Source organism: Opisthocomus hoazin, chromosome 12 (genome assembly GCF_030867145.1).
Source record: "Opisthocomus hoazin isolate bOpiHoa1 chromosome 12, bOpiHoa1.hap1, whole genome shotgun sequence".
NCBI classification, from domain to species: domain Eukaryota; kingdom Metazoa; phylum Chordata; class Aves; order Opisthocomiformes; family Opisthocomidae; genus Opisthocomus; species Opisthocomus hoazin.
The window spans coordinates 9137088-9164112 of NC_134425.1; the positions used below are offsets into that span (position 1 = coordinate 9137088).

At 37.9% G+C, this 27025-nt stretch overlaps 1 protein-coding gene across 3 annotated transcripts in view; it reads right to left on the bottom strand.

Annotated features, from left to right (window-relative positions):
• WWOX (WW domain containing oxidoreductase) overlaps positions 1–27025 on the bottom strand; it is a 529815-nt gene that overhangs the window by 230941 nt on the left and 271849 nt on the right. Inside the window, exon 9 of one of the 3 annotated variants that reach the window (XM_075433878.1) lies at positions 18445–18474. The exons of the other annotated variants lie outside the window; for them this stretch is intronic. Coding sequence (XP_075289993.1) covers positions 18472–18474 — 3 coding nt within the window. The 3' untranslated portion in view covers positions 18445–18471. Of the gene's footprint in view, positions 1–18444; positions 18475–27025 lie in introns of those variants that run through there. 3 annotated transcript variants of the gene reach the window in all.

Here is a 27025-nt window from a genome sequence, read left to right on the forward strand (position 1 = left end):
TTTTTTGTAGTTTTTTAATAAATTGTAATCACATGGGACATGAGTGGTTATTTACTCAATTTCAGTATGAGTTGTTATTTTCAGTTAAATTTAATAACAGCCTAATCGTAGAAATTGCTGAGCATCCACAACTTCTAATGACATCAGTGCGAATGACACAGGTCTGCGTATCTCAGAAGGGGGCCCCCAAATCCATAATTTTCAGCTTACTTGACTTTCTGTAATGTGTTATCTACCTTTTTGGAGACAGGCTGTAAGTGGCAAAGCTGGCTCCATGATGGACTAGGACGGACTATACTGAGTGGCTTCCGAAGTGACAGCAGAGTGTGGAGATGTGGTAACCAAGAGAGTCAATAATTCTAAGCTGATGGAAAAATTGAAAGAGAACGGGTAGATGAGAGAAGCAGAGGGAAGAAAGAGAACAGCAGCAGGGAAGAACAGCAGCCAGGGTAGGTCCAGACAGAACTGTAAAGACATGAATCAAATAAGGAGATATATAGAGGCAGATTCTTAAACCATATAAAATGTTATAGTTGAACTGATAGAGGCAGAAAATCTTCACCCACTGAATCTCTTTTCCACAGAGTTTAAGCTCTGAAAAGACAAGACAGCAGAGAGAAAAAGAGATAAGGAGCAAAAATAAAAATAAAAAGACAGAGAGAACACTGTATACAAACAGTTAGAAATAACTGTATCACTCTTTGGGCATGGTGCAGTGCCCATAAAGTAGGCTTCATTTGTTTCAGTTCTCATTTGTGGGACTGACGGTTTCTGGAGTTTCAGAGCAGTTGTGAGTAAAAGCTACACAAAGGGCCGAGGCGAGAGCTGCCCCAGAACCAGAAGGCAGCAGGACACAAGCGCTTGTGTATCCTGCAGGTGAGAAGTGCTGCTGCCTCAGCAGCAGAATTACTGTTGCCATTATTTTGTTATTTTACTTAGCGTAACTGCTGGCAAAGGACATTTCATCTTACTTTGCTTAATTCTGGACAGCTAGTCATACTGAGTTATTATTTTTACTTTTATATATTATTATAGAATTAGTTTTCTAGCTATTATTTCTCAATTAGTGTATTCCCTTCAGGCAGCTGCAGCCTTTGATGTTTAGTTTCTTTCCAGATGAAGCCACCATTGCCATCCTGAAGTCTTGAGGCCCTTTTTATACATCAGCCATCATCACCACTATCCCACATTGCAGGCTCTCTTTCCCTGCTTGCTTGGCATAGCTGCTAAAAGTCACAGTGGGCCTCATATAATTTTTGTCTTTGCATCCTTGGGTTTTAAGAGGAGATAACCTTACCACCTCCATCTTGGGTCACTCATTATGAATATATCAGTCTAACTTGTTCATCTTTTGCTTGAAATGCCTGTGCTTTTTTCCTTTCATCAACTGCCAAGTATTTACTGCATAAACTCATGAGTGTGAGAAACTTCTCCATGGAAATGGTTACACTTTAATGAGGCTCTTCTTTCTCCAGGCACAAGGACATAAAAAGGCATTTAAATGGTACAGTTCTTACCGAGGACCTATCATTCGGTTATGAGCAACGTCCTTCATTTTGTGAAAGGGGGAACATGAGGAAAGGCTCAGAAACTTCTAAATGATAATTTTTGGCAAGGGTTGACTTCTAAATGACAATCAGAGCCAGCTGTCATGAAGGCACACGGAACAAAACTTCTTACATGTTCTCTAGAAACAAGTGACAGGACTCTGCACTTTCTAATGGCAAGACAAACAATACAGACAAAGAAAGATGTGGATTACAGATCTAAAACATGAGGAACAGTAGTAAATCAGTTCCATTAGCAGGAAATATAAAGCTTTCTGCTTGACTTAAACCCAGTACATGGAAACATGAGATGGAAGCACATTATTACACTACCATTGTTACTGAAAATTCACATGAAACAACCTCAAGGAAAGGTCTGCCATACATCAGAGTAATCATCAAAAGAACCTACAAGTTTTAAAACAGTACTTGCAACTACACAGCATGCAATCTAAAGATACTAATGGCAACCGAGAATATTGTTAAGGCATCCTTCTTTTAACACGCATAAAACACCCGCACACTTCTTATATACCACTACCACCAACGGACCTAATGTTCTATCAATAAACCTGATAAACTCCAACATATACACTAACATATTCTACATTTCAGATTTTTTTTTCACCTGCACTACAAGTTAAAACCTTAGTTCCACGCAAAAAGCCAATTAATGTCTCCAAGATATTCAAACTCAGTTCAGCATTTGGTCTATGGCAAAAATAATTCTGAAATTCACATTTTGTACTATAGAGTGGTGGTAGAAACTTTGATGAATTTGAAATATGAAAGGCAAATATCTAGGCACTGTGTGCATTTACTCCAAAGGCTGGAATTGGATTTTTAGATATTATTAGCAAAATAAACTTGGGACTTGTCTGGCGGATGTCTACTTATAGCACATCTAGAAAAAAAATTGCTTGATTGGGAGGATTTGAACGATGAGAAAGCTACTGACTAAATCAAGGGAGAGTCTTTCCCAACTATTTCTTCTATAGGTTCCAGAAACTTTAACTCCTTCTAGTACGTGAAGGGATTGCGCATCCCTCCCATCCTTCCCTAGCATGCTCATACATACCAGCCACCTGGGAAGTCCAGTTCTCAGCACTAACATCCAACAAATAGGGAAGATCATAAAATATTACATATGAATGAGTAATTGGGCATCTCAGTATCCTTGGGACTCCTTGTAGAAGATGGTTGGGGTTATCAAAAAGCAAAAGGAAACATGGCTTAAGAAAGGAAACATGCTTTTACCACAGTGAAATAAAAATGCTTTACAAATAGTTATTGGCAAAAATTGAATAAAATAACAGCTTTCTAACTAATCCTATTCTAGCATGACCTATTACCCCATCAGAATATAAATATATTCATGATATCCATATTATCTGTAATTATTGTCCTGGTGAATTATTAATATGCATTTACTAAAGGATTTCTGAAAAAAACAAAGCTTTGGTAAGAAAAAGGAGGGAACAAAACTAAGTTAGTAAATCATTCTGCCTCAGAACTCCTAAAGATGTGTTAGTGATGATGTTTTACACTTTTGGTAATTTTATAGCTAGTGGCTTAACTTATCTATACTCTGCCACCAAATCACAACTAGCATTCGAAAGAATTCTACCTGTCTATTTAAAGGGTGGATGTTTGTCCCTTTTTCTTTCAAAGCAGATCCTTCCTTCTAGAGACATTTATTGAACAGTTCTTGCCTGACCTATGGATTAATCAGAATTTAAATACTGTATTATTTCAACAGGCACTTCTGATATCTGTGTCTCCTGCCATGAAATGTAATTAGGGAAAACTAATTTACCAGGGGACCTCTGAAGCTTTACCTTCTTCCCCACTACTATTCGCACTGGGCAACATTCAAATGTAATTCCCTTCTACTCCAAGCATATCAGGGCTATCTCCTAGAGACTGCCTCACAGCAGAAAATGTCACTCAGTATTTGGACCGTTCACAAATGTGACATTTTTCCAGTAAAAACGGTACTGTAGCAGTCAGCTTCAATAGGTTTATCATTGTTAATGAAAACAATTGGAAACACACTGAACATCTTGCTTCATGACTTAAATCAGTCTCTAACTATATTAGAGATGCAAGCCAGCACTCCAGGACAGATTATCTCCCTGCGAGTCTCTGATGGACCTTTACTATTTGTAGAGGCAGCTGGTAATCACTGTTGTCAGGTAGGATAATAAACGAGGTACACCTCAGTTCACATCCTTTGCATCGACTTTCATGTTACGTTCTTAACCTGTTCCAACCTTTCTTTCTCAACACTGATTTTGATTTGGAGGCCAAATAACATTCAGCTGCAGTGCAATATTTTTATATTCATCTTAAAAAATCTTTTTGCAACCTGCACTCAAAAGGGTTTGTGGGCTGAAGGCCAGCCTTCGGAAATTCCTGTTACACAGGTTATCCGGAGACAGAAATGAAGAAACACATTGAATCATCTGTGTGGTAAATGCAGCCCACCTTTTGCAATTGGGTTTCAAGGATTTTCACTGTGAAACAAAGGCCAGGGCAGATTACAGGGATGAGTTACAGAAGTATGTTCTATTTAACTCAACAGTGTCAGCCATATAACGTGCCCTTTATATCTATAGTTTATTTTAACACATATCAAGAAGACAGAAAATTAGTGATCAATGTAGAAGGGAGCATGAGGTTTCATTATAAATTAATGTAGGAAGACTCGGATTTCAATGATGAAATGAACATGAATCTTAAAAATTGTCTGTCTTTATGAAACAGATGAAAATTATTACAGTATATAACTTTTTGGTGACATTTTACTGCAAAGGGCATATTGTTACAAAATTTAGCAATGATGTAGCTAACAGAAATACTGCAGGCATAGATAAGATTATTTATGTAACATAAAACATGAAACATGGATGTATTTGAGTCATTGGGTTGCAAAGTGGGAAAAATACTTACCCCTGCTCTTAAGTGAACCCTCCCGTTAAATCAAGGAGCAACACAAATGGGACTTGCTGAGTGCCAAGATTGCACAACAGTAGTCAAGTGCAGTCCCCACAGTGATTTTCTGGTGCCCAGAAAGCTAGTAGAAACAAAAACGGAAAAGAAGGAGAAAGTGCAAGGAAGGTTCAGAGAACTTCACCTGGGTTTCCACTTTAGTGGTGGGTTTTTTCCAAATACAAACCAACCCTGCAGCAACATGAGAATGCATTGGTAACGGGATGAAGAAGTCACCCACTGAAAATGAAACTGAGTAATAACCAGCGTCTGTAAGTAGTGACATTGCAACACAGAACTGGTGGAAGATCGCTGCAGAGTAATTCTGCTCCCAAACTGGAGCTAGAGAAAACTGATAATCTCCTAAGTGACCCTGGCTTAGTATTTCTGGAGGCCTGGAATTAAATTCAGATTCTGGGATATTTCTAAGATTGAAAGAACATACACATTGATTGACTTACACATATACATGACTGACTCTTAAGAAATAATCACTAGAATATAGAAAGTTCAGAGTTAACAGAAACACACACTTGGCAGAATAATAGAGTCTTTATCAGCTCAATGAATCTTGAATACACAATCATTTTTAAAATATAAATCCCGTACATCAAAACCAGACTGACTCATATTTGTAAAATTTGGGCAAACTCTACTGGACACATTTCTCTAATGCAAATGTGATGGAGAAAATAAGTTTTCACTTAAAACTAAAGTCAAAATTAGGTTTATCTTGGAACTAAAACTTTAGTCTTACCTAAGAAAATATTTTGCCATCTGTAAGTTTTCAACACTATTCTCGCTAGTATTGTATAGCTGAATTCAGATATAAATTACTTGCTATCCTTAATTAATAGAACCTATATTTGATCTTTGCCTTTTGTTCTTGTTTCTCTTCTCCTGACTTTCCTTCCTGCCTCGCCAGGATAAACCACTCTGTTGTATTTGCAAGCTTTAACTCTACTCATACCAATGTGATTTCCTTTAAACAAACAAAATGACAGTAAAGGAAAGAAAAACAGTGAGAACCACCTGCAAACTATTATAAAATTTAAACCCACCCACAGAGCCTGTAAGTTATAAGTAAATGAAAGCAAGAAGATTCAAAGAGAGAAAAAAGTGCAGTTTGGGTTTTTTCTCTATAAATACTGTGCAAACAGATGATAATAAAATCTTTAGGAAAATATTTTTACACTTTTTGGTTGTGTGCAAACAACAATTTCAATGTACTCCTTTGACTGGGAATGGTTTAACATCACCCCTGTTATCCGAGATGTTCATGATGGGCTAAATCTCTACTGGCTGAGGATCACCTGATCTCAGTAGTGTGCCAACTGCATTCCCTAGCAAAGAGCCATAGAATGTATGATTTTCCTGAATGGCCAATTTTCATCCGATTTTCACACTGATAGTTTTGTTTTTTATCAGACCAAAGAGGTTATCAATTCCTGAATACAATTGAGAGAAAATGGTCAAAAAAACCAAGCTATTGCCTTTTTCTTACACTTGAGAAGTCTTTGTGTTCGCTCTCATGTCATCATGAGTAATAATTCATCACTTATATCCAAAAATTTTCATTTGGAGAAAACAGAAAACCAAAGTCATAACCTCTGTTCTACACAAACAGCTCACAAAGATCTTCTGTACTGATGCAGTTCTACTAGACTCCATCAAAACTAATTCTTTTAGGAGCAGAAACTAATATTGCTCAGCTATAAACTACCTTCTAATGGTTAACCAGGAGGTAAAAACACCAGAGGTGATACCATGGCTTTATTGCATCCAGAAGAATTTTGCTGCGGACACTGTGAGCTAGGTTTTCACCCAGTAAATATGTAAAACATCAAAAGCGAACAAAATTATTTTTCCCTGGAAATAAACATAAAGTATAATAAATTCAGTTTAGTACATTAAGATTTACTATTTCATTTTTACAACAGATCTATCAGAATTCTGTAAAACTGAGCACCTTGCTAAGATGTCAGTGTAAAAAAAAGCTACCAGAGTATGAAAACGCTTATCACTCATATAGTAGATGAATTAACTCCATTGCCACAGAATATATTGGAAGAAGTTCAAGATTAGAAAACACAGGATAATTTTTCTTTCACATATCTGCCTTACTGTTCAGCTGGATGAAATTTAACATAACTGTGCTTTCATTTATTATATGTAATAATAAAGGCACAATAGAAATACTGTAAAGGTAAGAGAATGGTGCAGTATTTGCCTAAATGTAAAATAAACGAAGGACGTACTTATGAAATACAAATGCTAAGAATGACAAGGTTTGAGTCTGGCCATAGAGCAAATACAAAAGCAGACTGAAATAATCCATTTTAAAAAATCCAAATAAGTGTTATGAGCAAAGGAGCCACCCATGAAGTTTTTTTGTCTGAACTTTCAGCAAGTTAATAAAGCTACACATATGTATACATATGCATGTGAAACTGCCAGCCTTGGAGTATGTCGGATTGGGACCATGCAATGTAACTTAGAGCAATAAGTAAACTAAAAACGTAAGCATTAATTAGGTATTACAACCAAGACTGCTGAGTGTTTACTACTACTTATTCCATTTTACTTTATTAGTGCCTTCCCTTTTGTACCTTTGTTTTCTACCAAAGGATTTATTTATTCACTCCGTCATTCCTTTATTTATTTATTGGGTAGTGGTACGTAAGAAGTCAGCCCTCTTGGACAGGATAATCGTTGACAGAAAATTACTGTGAAGTTACAGGTTTATGTCAAAACATCAAAGTTCTTCATATGAGTTCACCACCTACCTCTTGCACCTTAAATTAACTGCTGACTCAGGTATAAATCACCACAAGTTTCTGAAATTTTCCAAAGTTTATGGTAAAACAAATTTAAAATCCAAACTGTAAGGAAAGCAACAGCTCAGTCAGTGGAAGAGCAGTGACCGTGCTTCATTGTCACACAGGACACCGCTATTTGGCACCTTCAGTTTTCTCAAAGTGTATTAGCCGTTAAAAACCCACTACACACTGATAGAGCAGCAACGTCTATGAGGCCAAAAAACATTCACCTACCACAAACCACAAAGACAGGCTCCTGGTGTTAGCAACAGAAAGAGACTTCTCACGCAGACCGCAAGTTTGACCAACACAGCACTGGTTCTAGCAGGGAGGGACATGCCAGCTGCCTGCAAGCCAAAAGGTGCTGCTCAAGTAAACACAGCAAATACTCCAAGAAAACTCAGTGTCTCCACTAAACTGCTAGAGAAGAGGAGCCAAGGAAATTCAGGCACACTAATAAAAAACAGCTGATCAGAGTTACTGGAGTTAGCAGTGCTTTGCTTTTAAAAGGGTTCTTAATCTTTCCTGACCTAGAGTACTAATTGTTTAGTACAAATTGATTAGGGGGAAATACAAACACTGTAACCTTACAGTGATAAAGCAATAAAGGCAGCAGACATTGCTCTTAAAGCAACAAAGAAAACAGGGTTTTTAAAAAAACTCCAAATTTCTACTCATCTCTGGCCAGTCCCTGCACAGTGAGTTGAGAGCAGACCACGGGCGTAGTTTGGAAGCTGTCTAAACCCAATGCAAACGTCGGGGACTTACTGAACAATTCTAGTTCTTGAAGTTATAAGTACTAGTATCCAGTCCTGCTAACAAGCTACACGTAATTTCCATTGTGTGCATGTATTCATGATGTGGTTATACATAGATCTTGTACACACAGTTAATAACGAAGCATGTGATTCAAATGCTCTCTAGCAATACACTTTCTGTAATAGCACATGTAAAATAACATTTTCACTTCTTCTGTGAAGCAGTTACATTATCTACGTGTAACCAGTCATTTACACACTACACTAATGCAACAGTACTTCCTTAAAACAAATATGTGTACATCATATATGCATGTGTTATACATATGTATTTATGTGTATAGACAGCACACATGCATTGACACATACACAGATACATTTATGCATATAAATAAATTTTATAGGAAAGCCAATAAAAAATAAGGTTTCCTACAACTTTATTATAAGTCTGTTTTTAGCCCCCATGACGTCTGGAATGTAAGGAAGCTTTATTCTGTGGTTGTAGGATTTGCTACCATCGTACTTTCTCTGTATCACTTCCCCTCACTGAAAAGACTTTCTACTAGGCTGCCATATGTGTTTCAGTGTACAGATTTTGTACATACATATTCATCTCTGTCCCATAGCTATGAAAAACAGTACTTGAAGGAAATTCCTTGAAAGTTTGAAGATTTCTATTTTCACAAAGAGCCTGGGGTTCTTCAGGTAGTTTACTCGTTTTATTTTAACATGTTTCATGAAATACTTGTCCAGGCTGTTAAATCCAGTACCATTCTGGACAGGAAAAATTCTGTTTATCTGGTGATTTTTCATTTGTGAAATATTGTCCACTGCTTCTAACGTAAGAGATACTGCAAGAGATGTCACCAGAACATGAGATCTCTTGCAGAGAGCAATATGACCAGCGTGTTCGTCTCAGTACTTCTACAAGACACATGCCACCTCCCTGACCTGTGCTGCTGCTGGGAACCTGGCCGCACCGTGCAGTTCTGCTTATGCCTCCCTGGAATAAATCTGCAATGGTGATTACACCATGCCCAAGCCACCTGTCCTAGTGAGTAACGCTTCCTGGGTAGCTGTTCCCAGATATTGGAGTTACTTACTCAAGCTTGAGAGACAAGTAGAGAAATTAATAACTGGCACACATGCTTCTTAAATGGCACAGGGGCAAAATATGGAACAAGGAATTCATTGCCGTGGCTTTCCTACAGTATCCAAAAAGGATTTGTGAGTATCAGAAGACCTGCATCAGCGTGAACCTGACCAGACAGACAGGTGAGCAGTACCGTGACTATGTTTTGGCTTAAATTTGGGTAATTAATTACTGATTATAATTTTACTTCAAACTTCTGAAAAAGAGAGAGATGGAGACTTATAAACAGACCAGTGCAGAATTACACGTGTTATTCAGGAGCTAAAGCAAACTGAGCCAACAGCTCCCCTGACCTGATCCAGTACAGCACTAGCACCATATTTTCTAAGATTATTGTTATTTTTAAAACCAGAAATTTGTCAGTAGATGGGTTTGCATATTACTTAGCTTTTTGAGTTAGTACTATTTATAAAGGAACACTGGTAGATATGCACTAAATGCCTTTGCCAGCCATTTCCATCCACAGATCCTTCTGAGCCAAGCAAACTGATGGTTTGTGAGCTTTTGCTGCTTTTTGGCCAAACAGTGCTGGATTGACTCATTAAATTCTGTAATACAAATACCCACCTAATAACAAACGAAGTCAATGAAACACACATTTCAACAGCCCCTGAAAACTTCAAAGTATGCTTTCCGTGTGTTTGAAGTTGAAACAAGTAAGCAATACTGTTGTCTCCTTAATTTGTTGATTTTGGTTTTTCTCCAGACCTGTAAAGACCAATTCAGTGACATGCAGAAAAAAAGAACGCATTTGCTCAGCACCTTATCCAGCAAACTCCATGTTCTGTACAAAAATGAATCTTTTTGCTAATGCTGTTGAATATTGAAGAAGCTTCTCTATTGTACTTCTGTGTTCTATCACAAAAAAGTTATCTGCATGGAGATTTAATAACACCATTAAGTGAAATTCAAATGGACGTTAAGCATATAAATATAAAGTACCCTTATATACAGTATGCGTATGTTTAGATTTTTTAATTCAAACTGACTGATTGCTGATGAAATCGAGTTAGCTAGTAGGTTTCTAAGGGTAATATCAAATACACATCAAATATACATCAAATATTCCGCACTATTCCAATACATCAAAACCATTGTTTTAGAGGTGGTGGGACAAGACTTTCTCTGGCGTACATTTCTAAGCGAGACACAGCTACTGTCTGAGAACACACAGTGCTCTCTCGGTTAATGCTTCTCCTACCCCCAGAGCTGGCTTGACCATGTTCTCTCTCCAGCTCGAGTACTTCTGGAAACACAAAGCATCTGCTTGCTAGTTTTGCTAGCTGGCTAGTTTTCTAGTTCTCGTCTGGCCACATATGGTAAGATAAAACTGTATTTTTCTTTTTCAACGCTGCTTATAACAATAAATCCTCTCTTTAAGTGTTTCCATTCTCAGCATTTATTACAACCAGAGACCAGTACCTGTAACCTAATGAGCACCTATAGCTAATTCTTATCATTTCCTGCAGACCCATTCAAATCAGTGAAGCTTCTCCAATTTACACAGCTGAGAATTCAGCACACTCCTTTCATAAACCAACCACCTCCTTGGTGGTTGGTAGAGCAGGGAAACCTAGCAGACACTGCTTTTGAATCTTATCCAGCTGTTTGCTGCACTGCCACAAAACTCCAAACATTAACGCTGTGATACAATTTCTGTTTATTCCTTTGTCATTATGGTCTCAGGCCTTGGAAAGAGATTTTCTGAAGGCCCTGTTGTGAAGGACGTATTACCTGAAGAGTAGTGATTATGCTGCTGTAGTCTATGAGCAGATTGACTTGCTTTTCTTTTTCCTTTTTTACTCTTTTTTTTTTCTGTTTTTCATTTGCTGAACAACAGCTTAAGGGAAAAAAACCAAGCACTTCCTACCCCCCTCCCCCCAAATCCCAACTGTGGGAATGTTTGCTTTTTTTGGCAGCACTAATATTTATCCCTTACTTAATAGGAATTCTCCCTTGTATTACGAATGTTGCTTTTACAGCTCGAAGATCTAAACATGAAGTATTTTATCAGTATTCTGATTTTCTCCCCTCTCTGTGCAACTCTACTCTTTAGAGTAGTTGGGAAAAAGCAAATATTAAAACAAAAATTACTGTCTTTGAGAGTCTGTGAAAATTTATGTACTAAAAAGCAGCTGTAAAATTTTTAACGTTTAAATTAATGTTTTATGTTTACAATAAAAACTCTCCAGCCATGAAGGACTTTTAAAAGCTACATGCTAAATACAAGCGAAACCAAAGCAAACAATAACACTCCCGTGAAGCCCAGCTTCAACACACAAAATGGCAAATATGACTTTTGTGTAGACTTCATAAGTTTTCGTGTCTTGCTCTACAAAAAAAAACCCTAGGAATGTCAAAGCTACAAAAAGAGATGTTTAGAATAGGAAGGCAAAAACCTTGTAATACCTTAATAATAGGTTTTTCTGCAATTCTGAATGTATTTGTGATGGTCTGGTTTACTCTTTTATTTGAATTGTGTTATAAATAAAACAGCTTCCCTCCTCTCCCCTTTCTGCCAGCTGTAAGCACTCTATCCTCCAATAAAGGTTGAAACAAATGAATAGGTTTAAAAGAGACTATTATGCACTAGCTAGTGGAGACTGAGGAGATGAAATGTTGCCAAATCATACTCCTTTTAAAATCAATAGGAATTCTTGTTATTGGATTCAATGCCGGTATAATTAGGTTCTAAACTCACACGCTTTCTCGACAATGTGGGTTTCTTTACCTTTTTCATTCCTGTTTCCCTCTCAGATATGGAGAAGTCTCGTTGTCCCAAAGTGCTCTCAGTTTGAACAGCATTTCAGCTTCTTCTCCCCTGAAATGGTTGTGGCACAGGCTAGAGAAGGCAAACTCCTAGCACAAGGAACCTCAATTACCTACACTGAAACTCAGCCGTAAGTTAACACCACCAGGAGCATAGCCCACTCCCCAGCAGACATTTAAACCCTTGATATCCTGGTTCCCTCTCCACCATCATGCTCCTGGGCATTGCTTTAATAGTGACCTGGTCAGAGCAATCCCATGGACTGCATCATCACCACCACCTTTTCCTTTTGCAGCTCGGTTTTGTTTTGCAGGTCTCAGTGCAGGGAGACTGTCTAAGCTCGAATATATGTAGGTTGAATCAAATATAAATCTGTCCCACAACTTGAAATGATTTTCAAAACCCCTGTCAAAGTAATTACAAGAAGACGATATAAATAACTTCCCCTTGAAAGGTCTACGTAAGAGGACCCAGCATTTACCATATATGCGTGTTGGACTCCAAATCAGCCACCAGGGAGTCTTGAGTCCACCCCCATTGATCTCTCGAGAACTTGTTTTTATAAACTGTGTATTGAACAGCAACAAAAATATATAAAGCCACACCATCCCCCCGAGCCTGAGAATTAAGAGTTTTGGGGTTTTTTTTTCCCTTAGACAGCCTTATGATGGTTCATAAGCCAAATCCTACGCAAATAGTTGTAACTCTTACCCACAGTGCTATCTTCATAAATTAATTTGTCAGCCTTTACTTTGTTCCAAAACAAGGGATACAGGAGCAGTTTTTTAACTGCTTCTTGGTTAGAGGTAGTTAAAAAAATTACTGTGAAGCATTTAAAATGGTGAATATCCTTTTTTCTGCTTCTCTGGAAACAGGAAAAAACCCACCAAAACCAATCAAAACAATATTTTCCTCATTTTCTCTCTTACTTGTTTGCAGTAGAAAATATTTCTCATGTCAACTATATTTTTAAAGTACACATAACTCAAAAAAATTAAAGACCGTCAGTGAGTAGAAGCACTAAGGTACAAGCTTCAATGTTTATTAGGATAACTGAAATAAAATTTACAACAGGTGATAAGAGTGGCTTCACCTTCCTATACTTTCAGTCACTTGTTTCACTAAGCACAACTGAAGGTGACCTTAGGAAAGGCCAATCCTGCCTGGTTAGTACCTTGAAAGAATAACTGGCAGAGTTCTTTGTAGGAAGCATGCACATAGCTTCTAGCTTCAAGTATTTCCAATTCTCGTTAACGCTATAAAACTTGGGAGCTGAATGATTTTGAGGACAGCATTCTCCTTTCCTACTGATCTCTCTGATAACTCCTTTATCAGAACTTTCAAGCGCGGAGACCTCAAGTTCTTAAGGTTCCTCTCTTCAAAGATGAGGGAAAACTTTCAACGGGGGGGGTGCGTGTGGGTGTGTGTGTGTGTGTGTTACAGACAAGTAAACATTTGAACAAGTTTCTATAGAGAATTTACCAAATAATTACTGTAAAGATCTTGAAAGAGAGTTTCCGAGGACTCTTTCTGGAAAAGCTATACAGAAATTTTGCCCAAGTCCATACCAGTGGAGATGAGTCTGGAGAATAACCAGGTCCTAAATATGACTTTTCATGAAGAGATCTCATAGCAATTTAGAAAGTGAAGTAGCACGACCACAGTGAACATGTATTTAGATTATTTCCGAGATGCTCTTTGCATATCTAGCACAATCCTCTCCTTCCAGCCCTTTTCACCGTTCGTATGACTAGATCTTTTGAGACTAGCTGTGCTCAGCTCTTCCTTCAATATTTGTGTATCCATAATTAATTTGTCCATAACCGTGATTAATAATTTTTTAAACATGCTGAATATATGCACTGCTCTTCTGTAGATGAGATATTCCTATTGCAGAATATGTGCTGAAAACAGATGAGAACATTAGACATTTTATTAGTTCATATTAGGTCTGTGACAAGCAAGTCAATTACATTAAATATCAGGTAAATTAAGATATCTTGGCTTTAATGCAAACCAAGGGGAAAAAAAAAGATATTTTGTTTAGTTTTCCCCAAGTTTGGAAGCCTTCATGCAAGTTTCTGCTACAGATTCTGACTTGTAGTAAATGCAGTTTGACAAAAACAAGATACACTGACTGATAGCAGCAGGGAACAGAAACACAGTCTGCATTCTCAAGCAGCCACATTACTGGTGATGAAGGATCTGCAGCCCTTTAGATCCAGTGAATGAGGATACAACGCCAGGGGTAATATAAAAATATAAGCAGCAGTGACATTTTAAAGGAAACTATCCCTGTATGGGCTTGTCCATAGCCATAACTCTAGCAAAGTCTTTTCTAACTCACCCTCCAGGATTAAAAAGGCATAGATATCATGCAATATATGAAAATTAGTATTTCTTGGTCTTGGATAGTTTCAGATCAGGGTCCTCATGTCCTGGACATGATTCAAGTAAGCAGCTTCTCCACTGGGTAATTTAGCCTGCTCATATGTCTGGTAGCTAAGATTTATTACCTCACCATTTTAGTTAAAATTTACAAAATTAGGTTTGGACAGTGAAGGGGAACATAAAGAGCAGTTGCCGCACCACTACGGTATAATGGAGAAGTGAAACAAATTTGAATAGTGAAATTCTTAACTACTATATATCTGTAGATTAAAAAAAAATAGACACAATTAATCCCCAAGGACAGGAACAAGACTACAAATGAGATATTTTCACTTACTAAAGAAGGAATTTGACAAGCATGCTAGTTAAAAAGGCTGTAAACAGCTAAAAATTTCTTTATCAAAATCCATACTTAGAATTATCATTAACAACACAATCTTCATTATATATGGAGTTTTTAACATACAGTGCTTTAAAAAAGAGTTCAGTATTGCTATCTCCCATTATGAACAAGGAAAAAGATAGAAGGGCAGATGAAGGGATCATTAATTCACGAGTACACTGGTAGCAAATCTGGGAAAATAGTACAATTATCCTATTTGTTAGTGTTAGGAAGGAAGCACCAGTTAGTCTAACCTACAGAATGTTTGCTTCCCAGTATCCCCAGTGACGTCCTGTACACCTCCTAAGAATTCCCAAGACTAAGGAAGACCTATATGGCATTTAATTATCCTCCTCCTACTGTTTATTCCCAGGACACACCAAGGAGGAGCCCTTGGCAATGCTGCCGTGGTCACTGGTGTTTCTGACATGTCATAGTAGAGGGTATTTTCATGCATTTTGGCATGCCTCCTGGAAACACAAAAAAAGAGGCCTTAGTTGGAACAGTATACAGGAAATGTGTAGAGTCAGTTGAATTTTCTTTCTACAGACACATTTTAAATTATCATTTTTACAGAAGCCAACTAGATACAATCCAGACCTCGCTGCTGGAGAAAGCTTGCACTATATTGCTCTCAATATACAAAAGATTTGCTGGAGTTCCTTTCTCTCTCTGCTTCTGTCTCAGGTATTTCAGTGGGCCCTAGGAGGGAGACATTTTGCCCTTATGTTATTCACTGCTCTAATCTGTTATCCTCGAGAACAGGAGGGCACCAGATCACTGTGCCAGTTACCCTCCCAAATCTCTAATTAACGTTGACAGTAAAATAATAGCCACAGCATTCACTACCAGATAAGAAAGGGTACTCCTGAGGCTTGCATATACTAATCAACTGGGTGACATTAAAAAGAGACTCGTTACCAATAATCCTAGAAAATTGCAACATTTTCTTAAACTAGCACTAAAATAAAGATGACTCGCTTATCTTTGTACTGCTATAAACAGTTATTTGTCTCTCTTCCCTCCACTTCCTTCCCTCCCACCATCCTTCAATCAGACGTAAAACCTTTTTTTCTGCTATGGGAGGAAGGAGAGCAAAAATCCATCACTAAAAGCTCAACAACTCCGTATTTAGGCTAAGTCACTCTGCAACATCGCAGCTTATGGTTCCAAATATAGATGTATCTATCAGCTCTGCCAAGCAGTAGCATGGCCTACACTTCCTTCAGCCCCAGAGGCACACCAGAAGTTGTAATCATGAGAGAGAAACCCTGTGGCCAAAGGTGAACGTAAAGCTTTGTTATTCCCATAGCTTCCAAACAACAGGTTTTATTTCAGTTACCTGCACTGCAGTGCAAAGTGTCAGTATATTTACAGTACTATTTACATTCATGCCTGATCCCACAATCATCCTGAAAATACAGCATAATCATTCCAGGAGTAAAAAGGGAGAACACTGTTATGTAGCAATGCAATGTTAAAAAGCTTCCCTGCTCTGAGAATGTCGTTGAAATAAAATTCACTGGTTTAGCTTGCAATATCCTGACAGGACATGTGCATCATGATAAAAATAACACAAACATCTTCTACAGACTCCCAAGTTCAGAGTAACCCAAGTCCCAGTCACACATCATCATGGCAAACTTCATGTAGGCTCAGAGAAACAAAATGTGTCCCAGGACACTCTGCTCCTACCAGAACTGCCAAGGTTTTGCTCTTTTCTCCATAACTTGCCAGTCTTCTCACCCACAGTATGTCTTTTTTACGGCATTAGAGATACAATTGTATTTAGATAAAGCAAGTGCAGCAGCAGCATCTAAATGTTAAGGAAATATTTATCAGTACAAAGGCAGTCTCACCCTGTACAGTGTTTACAATGTTTTTTATCTTCAGGCTATACTAGGATTTGCTGTGAAATGGTATTTGGAATGACTTGTGAATCACTGCCAAATGTGGTTGCACCAACCATACTGCAAAGCTTTGCACAGCAGTAATCATGGGGTATTTCTGACACTGGGAACAATTGGTACAGAAAAGCAGTAAAAAAAAGATGGTCTGTTCTTGTCTCACTTAATCCCTTCTGTTGAAACACTCTTAAAAATCAGAATAAAATACGAACTAAGATAACAGATGCCCTTAATAAGGCCCTCTGTTACTCTACTAGAGTATCTCTGAAAAAATAAAATACATAGATGCTGTTTCAGCAACTAAGACAATAGAATTACAGAGAGCAGAAAGTTTGTGATTCTTTGGGGCAGAGGGTTATCATCAGACAGGAAGGAATGGTTGGTGAGCTAGGAGGCAATGATACAAGTTGCAGAATACTAAGATATCATCTGTCTCCACTTCTCAGCATACTTCTCTTGATAACAAAGCCCACTCCCCTCCTTACAACTAGAAATAAATAAACAAATAACTGTAATAGAATGGATTAAAAACATGCAAAGGCAATTTCCACTTTATGAGAAAACCTGCATATGAAGAGATTTTAATGCAGAAAAGTGCCGCTCCTTGTTAAAGGGAAACATTACCACTCCATGTGATAATTGCACTTAGCTCTTCTTCAAACATATAAATGCAGACCACTGGATATGTTTAATTTCGAAAAGAAATCTGATAAAAAAGTGCAAAATCAATCTCATACGCTTTTAATTCTACAAACCAAAACAAAGAAATAAATCACTCTAAAGACTCTAAAAGATTTGTCCAAATCCTATTAAAGTCCTTTTAGACTCAAAAATCTTCATATGTAATAGCATTTTGGCAGCTGCGTATGATCCTCAGAACATTTACAGCAACTGTCACTTGTGGTACATAGCTACACAGTGGCGTTTCTGATTATCCTAGTCTAAATAGCATTTGAACATGCTGAATACTATCTGAGCACTAGTAACCCTCATCTCAAATTCTTCATTAGATTATGCATAAATGCAGTGGTGATAAGCACAACTTTGCAAAGTACGAAATCTTTCATTTGTCAGCAAAACATTATTTGGCATTTACTTATCACTCTAGGAAAAAGAGGCAGCAACGAGTAGCCTTAACGCAAGAAAAAAAGCTTTATACTCAATATTTCCTAAGAACAGAATATTAAATCTAAAGTCACTTTTTGGATCTTCTTTAAAATAGATGTTTATTGTCCTCAAAAGGAATTAATTACTGTGTTGAAGAGGAAACCATTACAAACTGTTTGCAGTGCAACTGAATTAACCTTATACCTGAACAATTAAAAGGCACAGATTTCTAGCAGAGCATCACTTTTTAATTCCACTAAACTTTTCTGTGTACCTTTATATGGCCAGTTCTCATTTTGATCCAAGGCTTAATCTGAACCACCCTCAGCCACCTCTCTTGATAAGCACATTATTTGTAAATATTGCATATGTTCCGATATTCCTCTAAAACTAGATATGATTGACTATGCAAAGACTCAGGAACTGGTTGCTAGGGATTTACAGATAACAATAAAACGCAAAGACTCATTTTAAAATTCAGTGCATAGTGCAATGATTTTTAGTTCAAAATTGCCATCAACAATTATCACTTATTCAAATAAAACAAAAGAGGAGTCTCAAACGAACTGTATGCATGTCACTCCTACCTTGACAAAAGAAACATATTTCTAATCTTCTTACATCACAAATCACAGGAGGTCTGTAGTCACTTCAGTATAGTAAGAGAGAAAAGGGGGAAGTTATACATTTTCAGACACTAACAATTTAAAATAAAGACAAGAACAAATATTGATAGTAAAAGCAAAAGACAGTGGGGAAAGCAACTCAGCTTGTGGAATAACAATATTGTTAAATAGAAATGGTTGTTTTCTGAACACAGTCATTTTATAAATTGTACAGTAACGCTTTTATATGTAAATTACCCAAACTCAGAAACCTTTCACTTCAAATTGAATTGAGAATAGCTTGATGTAGAACACTTCAGTGAAAACGTGCTTAAAATGAACAAAATCAAGAACAACTAAGGCGCGCACACACTGCTTCACTGGAAAAAAAATCCCTGTAAATAAATATTTGATTGATGTACTGCTAACAAAAAGGATAAAAAATTGGTTTTAAGTATATTTAGACAGCCTCTTAATATTTTTAAAACTATGTGTATTGCCACCAAATATATAACTATGTTACATGAAAGATTAAAACTACTACAATGGAACTATATTATGCAAGTAATCACATTATCACATTTCAAAGCTCACTTTGCTAACATACTACAATAATGCAACCTCCCTTCAGATTTTAAACTAAAATTCATATGATTCCATCACTGTATTTTTAATTTACCAACATCCCTTAAAATAATCCAGTCATGTATGATGGTCAAACTTGAGCAACTCTCCTGTACCAAACCATCATGCTGGGTACTACATGAAGGGACTGTAGGCTGGAAACCATGCTTACAAAGCTCACGTGGATTTTAAAAGAAGTTTATATATCATATATGAAAGATATCTTTATATCTCTCTATATAGATTCACAGTTTATTAAAACTCTCATCCCATAGTAGTGAAGTAATAATCTCTTTCTAAGGCAGAACCTCTAGTAAAATTAGTTTGGATTTGCTTATTCATAGTATATTTCCTGGCTGAATGTGGAAATCTGATATTATTCAATAGTAGGTTAATTCTCCCTTTGGATTTGAACATGGCTACCAATTACTTCAGCAAGAGCCAGGGAGACATTCGTCCTATAGCAAAACTTGGTCCTTAATTTACCAGTTTGTGAGGACAGCAGGGAAATTTAAATAGTAATCAATAAAAGACACTGATCCTGATGGATGTTTTAAGCTAAACAGTGATCTTCACATCAGCTAAGACTAAGGCTTGCAAAACCAATTCCAACTAAAAAGATTAACAAATCAAACATTACAAATCAATTTGGGGCCAAGTAAACTAAGTGCAATGCACAACTGCTTGAGCCTGAAATCTGAGCAGCTTTGAGTTGGACAGCCTGCTCATGTGAATCCATGTATGTGAGAATATAAAGAAGAATACCAACAATACTCCCTATTTATCTCTCTCAAAGTGTACTTATAACACACAAATGAATATGGCATACTGAATAACACCTGCATAATGTCATAATTGTTTACAAACTGGAAGCACTGGTACCAAAACCGGTAATATCCAAGGCATTCATAGAAAAGACAAACTAAATTGAATAGTTCATATTTTCGCTATAAATATATGGGGAAACAACATAAAAGCTGTATGTCAGATCACCTGCTGTAAAGTGAAAAACATTTCCAGTATGGCAGTTTTATATCACTGTGCCTTCACAAGAAAAAATATTAACATTTATAATCGCCTTGCCATTAAAGCACTTGTAGTGAAATTCTAGTTAAAATATACAGTGTTTTTATATCAGAGATAAGGAAACTTAGTGTGACTGAAAATTATAAAGAGTGTAGTTCACTCTTTCAAGTTATGAAGCATGTATGCTCAAACGCATTATATGACTGTCTCACTAGGCATTAGCTGAGGCTATAATACAGAAGATAGCCAGAGATTTAATTTCCACAGATGACGTATTTTACCCAAAAGATCTAAACAATGAAATTATAAGCAACTGCTAAAAATGGTTTACATTTGAATATTTTTTTAAAAAATGATCCTGTTAAGTGAGATAGGAGTCTGGTTCCACCTGTGCCAGGGTTCTGTAAGCACTGACACTTGTGAAAAGCTGATAGGTTACACTTTAACATTATTCTGTGAAGTTCTTTTTAACTTTAAAAGGATGTACTGAATGTTACCCAAGATTTATTAAAAGCTAACTCAAGATTTTTTAAAAAGTGTTTATTTTAAAATTTGGTCACCTTTTTTTAATTTCCATTTCTTGTGACCAAGGTGGGTATGGCAGACCCTAGTGCCTTCATGTAATTCTTGAGTGTGTCTGTTCATGCAGGAACCCTGTACAGCCCCATCCAGCCTTCTCTCCAGAATTTCCCAACCAACTTCATGAAAACAATGTCTGGTTCTTCTTTCCAGCCCATGTGTAATGGCTTTAAAGGCCTCACCATCCTCCAGGCTTGCATGGCTATATTAAATTTAAGCCTTTGCCCTTGTATCACAGAATCACAGAATAGTAGGGGTTGGAAGGGACCTCTGTGGCTCATCTAGTCCAACCCCCCTGCCGAAGCAGGGTCACCTACAGCAAGCTGCACAGGACCTTGTCCAGGCGGGTCTTGAATATCTCCAGAGAAGGAGACTCCACAACCTCCCTGGGCAGCCTGTTCCAGTGCTCCGTCACCCTCAGAGGGAAGAAGTTCTTCCTCATGTTCAGACGGAACTTCCTGTGCCTCAGTTTGTGCCCATTGCCCCTTGTCCTGTCGCTGGGCACCACTGAAAAGAGCTTGGCCCCATCCTCCTGACACCCACCCTTCAGATATTTGTAAGCATTTATTAGGTCCCCTCGCAGCCTTCTCTTCTTCAGGCTGAACAAGCCCAGTTCCCTCAACCTCTCCTCGTAGGGGAGATGAAATCAGAGAGCGTAAATTTTGGGGAAGAAATGTTATGTGACATAATTCATCTGAGCTCTGCTTGGCTTCCTTGAGTTTAGCCTGATGAGCTTTAAAGGAAAAGTAGAACTCCATATTTTATTTCTTTTATGCTTACTCCCCAAACTTCACTGGTATCTTTAAGGCCTCCAATGCTTAATTCAGAGTTCATACGATAACTCAAAGCTTTTCAGATTCAGTATCACCACAAATCATCAGGAAAATTTAGTGGCCTAGGTGCAAGACCTATCCACCTGCCTTTGCCACGAAGACTAACGATAATGAAAAGCCCAAACCAAAAAACAACCTGGTGATATTTCCTCCATTATCAAAAAAAATTACTCACCTGGGGTGAGTGAATGAGTAGAATTTTGAAAGATGGGATTATTATAATTATAAGCCAGAAACTAAAATGTTATTATACCCCTTTAACTGATATTTCAACTATTAACGCTGAACTCCATCTAACTTACCTGAATGCTTTTGCACAGTCTCTCCCTCTCTATTGCTAAATGTGTGTAAAATACCATGAAGGAGACTTAGGTATATTGCAAAGGTTGTATTTTAAGATGATATGGGATGGATACATTTGACTTTTTAAATCTTTCTCACTCTACTTCAGCAAAGGAATCAGAAATCTGTGTGGTTTTACTGCACTGTATCTTTTGGTGAAAGCAGATGGATATTTTTAGCATGAAAAATGACTTATGAATTCTTGAACATTTATTAAAAGCAATATTGTGTAACATATCAGGAAATATAACCCACCAGAAATCTTTTCGTGTTTATATCTAAAAAAATTAGTATTTTTCTCCCCTGTGTAAAATGATACATCTAATGACAGGAAACTTAAATGCTAAAATGCACTTTCAATACTTTCAATCATTCTTCTGTATGCTTGTGTATATTTCACTTCTTTTAGCGGTAAACATGCAGTTCAACTTGCTAATTAAACAACTTCGCGTTAACATTTAGCTTGATTTTTGAAGATAATACTGTCACAATTTTTCTACCAGCACGACTATAATTGACTCTTCCTAGGGCATGCGCAGCTGGACTGTGGGCTGCGTGGCTGTTCTTAGGGAAGGAAAAGAAAGGACAGCATTCCATTTCTATGAAAAAAGTACCTTTTTTTCTCAATGTCAGACATAGGGATTTACAACAGGAATGAGGGCTTCCTGTTGATCTTTTCCTGTTAAAAAGGCAAAGTATTTTAGACAAAAATATATCTGAGAGAGGAAGACCCTTGCGATTCACAGGTTCCCAGTCCCTGTAAAGCACCTCCACTGATGAGCTGCCTTTCCCTTCAGTGGTGGTTGACACCATGGAGGCAGAAAAATACCTGGATTCTTCAGTCCTCTTCCCCGACTGCTGCATCTATTTATTTTATTGCCTAAAAGAAATGGCATTCTGTTTTACCTTCATTCTATGTGACTTTCTCATGCTTGCTCCAGGAAAGCATTTTTGGAATTGCCCAAATGTCCAGAACACAGCTATTCCAGATAATTAAGATATTTGTTGTGACATTCAGGAGGAACAAGGCAAAACTAAGCTAAGTTGATGACAAAGAAAGTTAGGAAGCAGAAACCATTGCAACTAACATGTTTAAGAATTGTACCCAGTCTAGGAATAAAGCGACGCTGACTCATGTAACTTCTCTTTCCTCTCATTCTCACACTAACTTGCCATATCTTACCTATAGTTTTTGCTCCATTTACTGCTAGTACTAAAAAATTTAGGAGGCTAAATCATGAAGCAGGGCCCCAGTGTGCTAGCGGCTCAACAAACAGTGACAAAAAACGATGAGTGCTCCAGAACACCCCGAAATCCAGTTGCTACCCGTGCATTTTCTGTTTTTCCTATGATTTGATAATACTCAGGTTTAAAACACAAATGTATTTATAAGACTTACATTATCTCTGTAACTTTTTGCATCAAGAAACAGATTAGATAACCAATACAGAAACTGTAAAAAACTTCAGTCTCTTCGTATCAGTGATACCTCTGATAACACAAGAAAACAGAAGCATTTAGGATATCTAAGCAGAAAAAAAAAGTCTGTTTTTTTCCTGAAAATAACCTAAAAAAAAACGGCATAAAAAGTGTGATCAAATCAATAAGCAGCAGCACTGAATTCAGTTCACTACAGAGATGAAAAGACCCAAAAAAGGGGCAACACCGCCTTTCACCTGTGATACACCCACAGAGGCTCAGCGCCCATCAGTACGCACATAAAAGTGACGAGCGAGTGGTTGTAATGAAGAGCAGAGGTATACAGCCTCTATCAGATGAGAGGGGATTTGTCAGAGATTAATAGAATTCCATTGTAATATCCATATCTCACAAAGGCATACTCTGACAGGGTCCAATTACTTTCAACAAGCTGGGCCTGCTACATGGACCCTCTGAACCGGAATGGCCCTCCAATCTGTATGCTTTCGTTCAGACAGATAACACCAACGTGTTTCTCTCTGTGATCACTGCCTAACTTAAATGAGTTAATCTCGTTTTCCAGATGAATTGTTATTTTGTCTCCCGCAGGCTGTGATTACCGGATAAAAGTATTGTGTTAACAGGAGGGCCAGGGTCTTTTCAGCAGCGGATTCCACATTCAGATAACCAGCCAGAGCAGCCAGAGAAGGTTTTTTCTTCCTTGCTTGCTGGCTTGCCTTTTTTTTTTTTTCTGATGTGAAGTAAGAGAGTGGCACTAGCAGGAGAAAACTGTGAAATGACACAGAGATAAACCTTCCCAAATAATTATGTAACTTCAGAAGAGGTCATAGGGGCGGTTTATCTTCATATTTCAAAAGAATGTCTCGGTGAACCAATCACATTGACAGCCTACCTCTACATATTTTAAGATGTTACTTGCCTTTCACGCCTGCCCTTTCTTTCTCTAATGGCCTCTGTTTCTTAAGCCATTATAACATGTTTGAGAAATTCACAAGGGAGGCTATCAGAATATAAATATTTGGAAGCACTGAAATATATCTGGGCAGTATTAGAAAACAGGAAGGAGAAAAAAACAAGCCCATGATTTCACAAACAGTTCTCTCCAACTGATGAAGCAAGGGCCATATGGTGAGAGTTACAGTCTGCAGCACATTTTTTCTGAGATAATGTATTTTCTCAATGACAGCAGTGAGATTCTTCATTTCCTTTTCTTGATAAAACATTAAAAAAAAAGCCCCACTCTGATGTTAATTCTTAAGAACTACACCTTTGGGGGGTTAACGTAGGAGAAGCACAGATGTGAATAGACAGTTGTGCCTTGACCACCAGGTAAATCCCTTCAGGGTCAAGAATCACTCACACATAGACCCCGTCCAGGCAAATTCAAAGCCATGAACAGTAGCAGAACCACACCAGCTTATGTCAAGTCTGTTTCATGCATTTCCATCTGTATAGAAAAAACATGAAACTATTATGCTATTTTAGTATCTAGTGCCAAAAGGTAAACAAAATTTGATCTCTGAATGCAGTAGATTTCTCCAGTGGCTCTCCCAGGATGTAGAGCCAAGTCACTCCTGAGGTGGGTTATGTCAACAACTTGGAAACACGACGCAACATACGATCGCTGGTAATGTATCAAACGCTGCCCATGAAATGCAGTCGATAAGCTTATGAAAGCTTCCTGACAGAAAGCCACAACTTTTGACTGCAAAAAGCCAACGTCTTCAACAAAATATGAATTAATATTGGTGCATGATGTGCATCGGCAGCACACGGTGGCTGTACCCTACCCTGCGGGATGGCTCTGCGGCAGAGTAGACCCTGCAAGTGCTGGGCCCCGAGTTGTGCAGAGCTGGGGACCCAGAGAAGCACATTGCAGCTTCCTTTGTGGTCCCATGCCCACATTTCCTTCCACAGGAAAGGAGAGGCCACATCTGAAGGGAAAAGCAAATCTGAGGAATATCAGTCTCTACACAAATATTTGGGCTCCGTCTTTCTTCTGCAAAGAGTAACTGACAGCAGCAGATAGGAAAATCATTCATAGGTACCCAGGTAAATTAATGATAAGATAACACGTTCTGGAGTTTCTTTATTACAGAGTTTAAATATTTCTGTATCTCCTAATGAAGTGAAAAGTCTATGCAGCTGGAACCAGAGCCATCATATCACTGACTTCCATTTTGATCAAGCTGGCAGTATTCTCATTTCCGGTCAGAGGCAGTAAGCTCAACCTCTACACTGGGAACTAAATTCATAATCTGTCATTTAAAGATCCCTGGTATTTTTCAGAATGGGTAGATGATAACCTAATGGTTCACATTCTCTTATGAAAAACAAGCTTTAGGATTATGCATTACATACTACAGAATGCAAAATGTCTATACAGCATAAGCAGTCAATCATATGCTATTTCTGGAGAAAAGCAAAGAAAAAAAATCTAAGCACTTAAGGTGTAAAACCGATGTAATACTAAAAACATGTCTTCGCTCAAGAAGGTGAATAGAAAAGATTGTTTTCACACAGTAGGAGTCTCCCTCAGGTATATAAGGAATCGCATTGTATGCTGGGCTACAAAAAGACATATTCCAGTCTTCTTCTCCACCCCAAACTGCATTTTATTCTGCTTAGTAGGAGACAAGTGATGCAGCTAGGAGAGTGTGGAGTGTTCCTATGCATCATCATAAACAAGATAAGCAGAATTATTTCCTAAATTACAAACATCTACATCTGCAACAAATCACCGAGAGGAGCCGGGGATGCTGTGGACGCAGTATGGGCTCAAAGCCTGGTGCTCTTAGTGGCTCTGAGCAATAATGCTGCTGCTGTAGGAGCAGTGAGCTGGCATGACTTTCAAGTTACGGGTTGACTTCGCCTTGTCTTTGTCTGAAGAAAGCAGGAACAGTATTTTTCCATCCTTTTTTACAAGTGTTTTGATTGCACTGCTTCTCTCAACTTAGTCTAGGAAAGGGTAGGCCTCAGTAGGGATCTCGGAGGCCACAGATTCCCTGAGGTATATCCTCAGTAGGAGGATTTTTTTCCCATTTCTTTTGCTTAATTAACAGATCAGATGTGGGAATAGTAATGAATAAACATCAGGCAGTGAGACTGGTCACTTTGACTAACCTGTGATGAGTCTATACACAGCCACACAAGAGATTAAGCTCCCAGCACAGCTGTAACCAGGACTGCTCCCATCCTAGCTCCATTTTTTAGCACAGGACACAGCCCTGACATTCTGCTTGTCACACCGAAATTCAGAGTTACCAGCGGACAGTCCTGTTTCAGAGCTCAGTGGAAGCAAATACTGGTCCTCCTCACAATAACAGTCTTTTCCCAGACAAAGCCAACACTGGTATAGCAGAAATGATGCTAGCAAGCAGTGATGTGAATTGGTAACAAAGAAGCTTGATCAGTGTGATGGAGACAGACAGTCAGAGACACAAATTAAATCTCAGCTGCAAATTAATTTCTCATTCATTTTCTGTACACCGGTGCTACAAAACACTTTGTAGAAGTTGCATTGAAGGTAGCAGGCAAAATTATATTGTTTCAAGAGCTGAAAATATTCTCTGTAGAGAAATTTTAAACCCATAAACTTTTCCTTTTCTTCCTTTTTTAAAATAGTGCATCAACATGCATGCAGAGCAGATCTATGAATTGCTATGTGGTTGTATTTTTTAAATTGCCAGCCTTTTTTATTCGGTGGTCTTACAAAGTAAAACTGATAAAATGGACAGCCTTCTTTCTAAGC